Raw genomic sequence first — 7,521 nt, forward strand, 5'->3', positions numbered from 1 at the left:
TCCCGGCTCCACACTATTAACAGAGTCAATTTTCCAAGACATGAATCAGATATGACAGAACAAACACCCTACTAAATTTCCACATGTACAGAAAGAGGTACAAATGACTTAAAATGGCTATAAGGCCCTTCCTGACCTGAACCCAACCCTAATTCACCACCTCCTCCCTACGTTCCAGCCTTACTCAGCTTCCTCAAGCTTGCCCTGCTGTTTCACACCCTCTACTCCCTCAGATGGGAAGTTCTTTCTTTCCTTTTCATTTTCTTCATTTTAAAATCATTCGGCCATGGGTAACTCATAACTACATTAGCCATACTTTTTGGCAATATTTATTACTACTTAGGTTTTGCAAAGTGAGGAAAATCTAACCTACAGATTATTTTCAAATGTTACAATGTATACTAAATTTAGCAAGTAATAAAGTTGACATTATTTGTTTTTAGACATCTAAACATTTACGTTTAATCTGGATTTTAAAGTTGCATTTTGTATTACTGGAGCCAATAAAAATTTTTATAGTTCTTAAAAAGCTAGATTTTGTAGATATCCCTATTATATAATTTAATCTGCCTATATTCATCTTTCCTACTAAAATGTGAGTTTAGCAAAGCGAGAAAAATAATTCATCCTTTTTTGAATTCCTGGTATCTAGTACAGTACTTGGTGCAAAGTAAGTCTTTAATATGTCTTCACTGACTGAAATGATAGTTGAGTAAACAAATGAATGAAGGAATTATAGGCAAGCAATAACTCAATAAATGTCTACTGAATAAAAACTATGCATATCTTTAAAGTAATGTTCAATAACTGTACAATACCTTATATAAGGTAATTATAAAGATCTGGTTAAACCCACTTTCATAAGTATATCTTTTTGTTTCACACCTAAGGCAAGAAAGGGATTTTTCCTTTTGATCTTATTTACAGCAAATATTTAACATAAGCCAACTTAAGATATGAATGAATACCACTTGCAATGTATATGAAATTGATTATTTCTGTTGTTGTTGTTGTTTACTGTATTATTATTTCAATGTTTAAAAACCCTTTCTACAACAATCCTTCTCCCTCTTTCTTTCAGGTCTGCTGTGACATACCAAAAGTTTCTTACTATGGCATATTAAACACCATTTAATAAAGATTACTGAACATTAAATACACACACTATGGAGAATAAAAAGGAAATAATAACTGTCGTCAAAGATTTTTAGAGGTTAACTGGGCTAAATCTATGTGCCCAAAGCTCAAAGACACAGCCTGTGTGGGAAGGGAATTCAAAATTAAGGGAAAGAACATCATGAGGAAGAGGGGGCCGAGGTAAACTGAGTTGAATTCTGTTTCCAGAGTGACCATGGAGAATGTCATTTCTAAATGGATGGAACAGCTTGAACAAGAGCCAAGTGGAAAGCAGGCATAGATTGTGGCGATGGGCTGGATGAAGTAGAAGAGCCATGAGCAGGGGTGGGTGAGGGACAGCACCAGACAGCAGGCCAAGTGTTTCGGCTGGTCAAGTTGGGAGTGACCAGCACAAAATCTGGGGAACTGGATTGTGTTGAGGTCTTTTAGAAAGAGATTGCCTCTATGAGTAGTGACTCCCCTACACCTGGAAAAGATTAGATTGGTCTTGAACTAGCACAGGGGTCCTCATAGCAACACTTCTCTTTTGATTCCACCAGCTTCATTTACTAAGAGAGTTCTTACTGGCAAAGTACTTTACTTGCATTATCATACTTGATGCTTATAGCAACTCTGGGAAAAAGGTACTTTCAAATATAAAAAGTGAGAAAACCATGCTCTAGAGGAATCAACTTGCCCATGGTCATCCAATTTGAGGTTAACCTTAGGTGACTTCACAATCCATAGTCTTAACTCCTTCTCCTGCAGCCTTGATGAGCTTCACATCAGCCTCACAGAGCAGTGGCTTCAAAAGAGAATCATCATAGCACAAGGACATGTGCTTCTTCTTCTCATAAAGCATGTTGGCCGAATTACAATTCTGTGTAAAGCAACCATATCTAGGTCCACATTCAGGAAACACATCCAGTTTGATTTCACTGGGCAAAGATCTTGATGCTTTTTCAGAACCCTATCTACCTAAGTGATCAGTAAGGAGTCATAGATAATGAAAAGGATCCTCTTTTCACATTCCTAAAGATTGCTGATCATGCAACCTACACCTCAACCCTCCCTAGTGTGGGAGCTCACTCCTTATGGGCATGGTGATCCAGGGTTTAGAAGGCTTCCATCAGTAAAGCCAAACTCTTTTGCGCAACTCCCTCCATGCCTGGATCCTAGACTTGGCAAAATACAATGTCAATCTATGGTTTCTTCTATGTGGAAACCCATAAAAATGCTGCTCCTTTATCTCTTCTCTCCTGACTCCAAGTTACCGTATGACAAGGTTTCTAAAGCACTTACATTCCTGTTTGTCTACTATGTTTGCTGTCAAATTTCTTAGTATTTTCAGTGTTTAATGGGTATACTCTGAGTAGTAGTAGATTGATTACCATCTCTAATTTGGACCTTCTATTTTTACTAATGCAAACTATTACAACTTATGTATTACCTTTTTAGCAAGGAAAGCATGTGTTGGCTCCTATGAATTTTGTGTATTACCAAAACTTGGATGTCATTCACTAGAACTTTCAATAAACCAGGTCTCTCTCACCTGGAACATACATAATTTATTTATTAAACCCAAACACAGAACTTGACATTTATCTATTTTGAAGTGGTATCTCTTGGGTTTGGTCCACTCTTCTAGCATAGATAAATCTATCTGAATCCTGATTCTGTGCTCCAAACAAAAAGCCATCTACAAGGAATAAGCTGGTGACACAATCACACACATATCTTTCTAGGAATAAAGCCATAGGAGATAAACTGATGTCAGAAAACTTTGAAGCCCACCCATCTGAAACCCCCAGAGGATACAACATGGTCTTCTGAGACCAACTTGAAAGATTCCTTCCCTCTTGGAGGAATGTCTTAGAAGAACTAGACTCTTACAGGAAGCTCTTCCAGGGTAGAGCTGAAAAGGAAAAGCTGAGACCTCCCAATAAAGACAATGCTTAAGAGGGAGCATCTGTGAAGGAAGCAAAACTCCTCCCTCTGGGAATAATTCCCAGGTGTGTCTCTGAACCCAGCTTCTAGACTTCTACCCTTGATTACTCAGACTTGATGCTAGCCTTCCAAGGCCAGCACTAATTCAGTAGGTTCCATCTGGACCACTTTCTTTACAACTCAATTTTCTCTGCTACTTAAAACAAGATAACCAGTATCTCTGAATCCAGGTTGTTACTTAAAATGTCAAATAAGACAGGAAAGAGGCATGAAGGCATGCTACTAGAGACTTTGCACTGGATCAGTGTTGATCACAAAGAACATAGTATGATAAAGCACAAAGAGCGATTTGTTTTATTTTGTTTTTCTGTAGGTACAAATCTTTAGAGAGAGCAGTTTGGTTTGCTGAGGAATGGGAGAGTAGGGAAAATCTAGTATCATTTTTAGAACTTGCTTGTAAGCTGATATTGGCCATGATTCTCAATTGGGAGGGGAATGAACCAGAATCTAGAAGGATTTTAAGGGAAACCTCCTAAAAACTACATACCTCCTCCAACCCTCTCATGGGTCAGCATCTGCCACCCAGAGCCACCTTCACTGAAGCAATGTGACCTTTTTCAGTTCTATTTGTTCAGAAAAAAAGGAGTCAGTAAAACCCACTGGACTAGGGAGATAAATCCATAAACCATGAGCCCCTTGCTCCATTACTGTAGTCTACCAGGGCAGTCAGATTTGAAGAATGGGATCCTATGCCTGTAGACATAATCGTGCTGGATCCTTGTTATTGCAACTATCAAGCCTTTGGTATTTATGTTCATGGAGGCTGAGATGGGAAATATAAGTTAGGATTTAGCACAACAGACCCACTCCAGAAACCAGCCTTGCTGGTGTTACCCTTCCTTTTCAACAAGAGCAAGAAACTCCTCTCCTCAGCCTTCTCCCTGCTGAACTTAGTGCTGTACTTTCAGGTAACTAAGGTGTAGACACAGAGTAACTATTGTGCCACATAATTTTTTGGTTTGATTTTATGACAGTGTTTTTAAGCCTATATGGCAAAGTGCCATAACATAAGTCACTTTGCAGAAAAAAAAAATGAGTTAAAACAGTTTGTGTGCGTGTGTGTGTATTATTTAACCTGAAAAGTATTTCAGAGCAACTGTAGACCCCTGGGCTTTGCATTACTATAATCCCTGGTGTAGAACCAGTTCCAGATTTCATGCCACTGGTAAATATGTAACACAGAAAAAAAACAAACCAAAAATTGAATTATGATAATTATTTGATTTAAAGACGCATATTATCAGAGGACCAGCATTATTTCTATGTTAACATAAACAATTTCTACATAAGTACTGAAACTATCTCAGATAATCTTTCACTTTCAGCAATTTGCATTACACATTCTTAGTCTTGAAAATATTATTAAATCCTCAATGTAATTGATTGTAGAAAACAAACTGAAGAGCTATAAACAAATTTTACATGCAATTCTGTTACTTTACTGGATTAATTTTAAAAATATTTAATAATATTTCAAACACATAAAAATATAAAATATACCAGATGCTTATGTATACTTGGATCAAATTCCCACACTGCTAAGTTCAGTAAATTTCCCCAAATTCATTTCCTATATCAATTCTATTTTCACTATAATAATTAGAGTGCTTTCAGACTGAAGAGGATAGATCGATGGCCATTCTAGTTGTGATTTATATTTCGTATTTTGACACCACTTTCACAGGCATCCCATAGGGTGAATGAACTATGAGGCATGCCGCCATCCAGAGTCTGAGCCAGACACACTAAATCTAAACACGTTCGGGCCAACCATTGCTTAAACCCACAACCGATATTGATACTCTTCTGTGCCCAGTGATCTGAGTAACTGCCTCAACTTTCATTTTATTGGGCCAATAAAGACGTTATGAATTACTGTACACTAAACACTTTTAAAAATAAAACAAAAACTATATAGCCCTAATCTCCCTGACCCCAACTCTAAAAAAAAAAACAAAAATCGGAGCATTTGACTACTTTGATTAAAATAGGATGCAAATATAAAATCTTCATAGAGAAGAATTTTTGTTCTCATTTAAAATGACGATTGTACAATGCCTCAACTGGGTCCCCAAAATTCTCAGCATAAATTTGATTTTTTTTTCAATCACTGAAGATTTTCTTTGAATTAGGTAAAGCCAGGTTTTGCTTTTTTACCAAATAAGAAAACTATCCAGAATGAGGAACAGTAAAATAATGCACCACAGTTAGCGTGTCTCTTCAACTAACGTGACCTAATCAGTCCTCACCGAGTCTGTGGTAACACATGGGGCAATAATCCAGAAGAGAAACTAGAAAAATCAGCTCACACCACAAGGACTTTCCACGTCAATCGTTATAGACATTAAATGGAGAGTCAGAGACACAGTGCCTGTGCCGCAGATGCCCCTTGTTAACCAGCACTAAGTGCTGGTGAGAGACCCCAGAATCACTAACTGTTAAAAAAAAAAAAAGTAATAAAATAAAATAATAAAGCCAAACCTTACCTGAAAGGAGCAGGCTGACTCCATAGAGAACTAAGCCAGCTAAAGAGTCCATGCTTCCCCAAATCTCTCCATCCAGTTTCTGCAGATGTGCATGAGGTCCCAAGGAGCCTTTCAAACACCCAGAGGTTTGTGACTTTCCATTCGCATGTTCTACTAGGTCTTGTTTACAAGTCAGAGGCAAGAAGGAACAGCACAGAAGCCGGCTGTAACAGTCTAATTTCTGTCTGAGCACAGGGAGTTTTAAGTTCCTTTTTCCTGTTTCCTTTGTAGATTAGGATGGGAAAGGCTGTATCTTAAAGGCATTTGGTATCAGCAGGGCTGGGGGAACTGTGAGCCCTGTCCATCTTGCAATTCATCAAAACACTTATCTATTACCGTTGCTTCTGCTGCTGCTGCTTTTGCTGCTGTGGCAGGGGTAGAGGAATTTTTGTTGGAAGTGTGGGTCCTGGTCAGCACTTTCAGAAACAATAGGGGTATCCTCTCCTAGGCGGGAAACTGAGAAAAACAAGCCCTCCGCCTCTGTATGGTATGCGCTGATGGCCAGCCGTTCTCAGCCCTCTCACAGCTCTCCCAGGTTTAAATGAGAATCCTGACAGAAGGGGCTTTTGGGTATGGGGAGGAGTTTTGGCTTCTGTTTTCTTGTTTTAACCCACATGGTTTGCATTGGGAAAAGGAGTTTTCGTGATGAGAGAACACAACCTCCAGAACAATTCATTTGGGTAATTACCAGTGAGGTCAGTGCTCAATGTGGCCACAGAGACCAGAGTCCAAAACTGTTAGCCTGTTTTTATTCACACAGATGGCTTATTTGTTGGCCAAGAGCCCAAAGAGATCCATGCTACTGGCTATAGAGTTAATTTTTTATTAACAATTTAGCTGAAGACGGTCTGATTTCTTAAAGAACTTGGCACAGAAGGGTTTTAGTCATACTAAAAGGGATTTCCTGGTTACTGGCCAAGATATTTTTTAAAGCAAATTATATCCAAAATTTTAAAACTAGCCTGTGTAAAACCCAAATACTATAAGTGATTAGAGTGAGATAAAAATGATTCCTAAGAGTAGAGAGGGTACCTAGGCCAAAAGGAAAACAGCCTCTGGGGAAACCATACCTGTAGTGAGATCAGAGACCCGAAACTTATCCAGATGATAATTTCACCAAAATACGAATTATGACTTTAGAATACAGAGCCAACTTTCAAGTCATCATGCTGCCTTCATGCCCGAGGAAGGAGTTGTTTGCTTCTTTTCCTGCTCACCACAGGGAAAGGCAGATGCTGCTAGTCTTGCCTAATTGCTGTCCCAGGTTTTACCACTTTGGTGATGATCTTGATAATCAACTGAGGCTTCCAGTCCACCGGCGTAGAAAAGCTCAGGGTGTATTTTCAAACAGACCTAGATTCAAATTCACGAGCGGCATGAGACAAATTACTTACACTTTAAGCCTCAGTTTCAGCAGTTGTAAAATGGCAATAATATCTCCATCAAGGAGATTTTTGAGAGGATTAAATGAGGTTGAAAAATACGTAAAAACATCTGACACTGTATCTAACTCATAGAAGGCTTTTGTTAATTGTTAACATATTCATTTCCTTTGGTCTTTCCATTCTTTCTCTGATGTCAGTCCCCAAAGCTTCTGCCGGAAACCCATTCATTATTCCTAGGAGATGGCTTCAATTTTGGCATCATAAAGAACCAGTCTAGGAGTCGAGAATTCTGTGTTTATAGTTCTGCCATGATCTGCCTGTGAGGACTTGGGCCACTCACTTCCTATGTCTAGGCCTCGGTTTCCTCAACAGTAAAGTGAAGGATTCAGACTGGATGTGACTAATTTCCCCTCTAAATGTAACACCTCACAGCCTAAATGACTAAATTGTCCCTCTCTCAGCATCCCCAAGTTGATTCCTAGGTCCTT

General features: G+C 38.7%; 1 protein-coding gene across 2 annotated transcripts in view; it reads right to left on the reverse strand.

Moving 5' to 3' along the window:
- The window catches only part of TEK (TEK receptor tyrosine kinase), a 90,750-nt gene extending 84,292 nt beyond the window's left edge, over positions 1-6,458 (reverse strand). The window contains exon 1 of one of the 2 annotated variants that reach the window (XM_031449587.2): positions 5,610-6,458. In XM_031449587.2, the coding sequence (XP_031305447.1) occupies positions 5,610-5,661 (52 nt within the window). In that variant the 5' untranslated portion in view covers positions 5,662-6,458. The remainder of the gene's footprint in view (positions 1-5,609) is intronic. The other variant, XM_010985500.3, reaches the window with a different exon arrangement.
- Between the last annotated feature and the right edge of the window lie 1,063 nt (positions 6,459-7,521).

Source organism: Camelus dromedarius, chromosome 10, assembly GCF_036321535.1.
Source record: "Camelus dromedarius isolate mCamDro1 chromosome 10, mCamDro1.pat, whole genome shotgun sequence".
NCBI classification, from domain to species: domain Eukaryota; kingdom Metazoa; phylum Chordata; class Mammalia; order Artiodactyla; family Camelidae; genus Camelus; species Camelus dromedarius.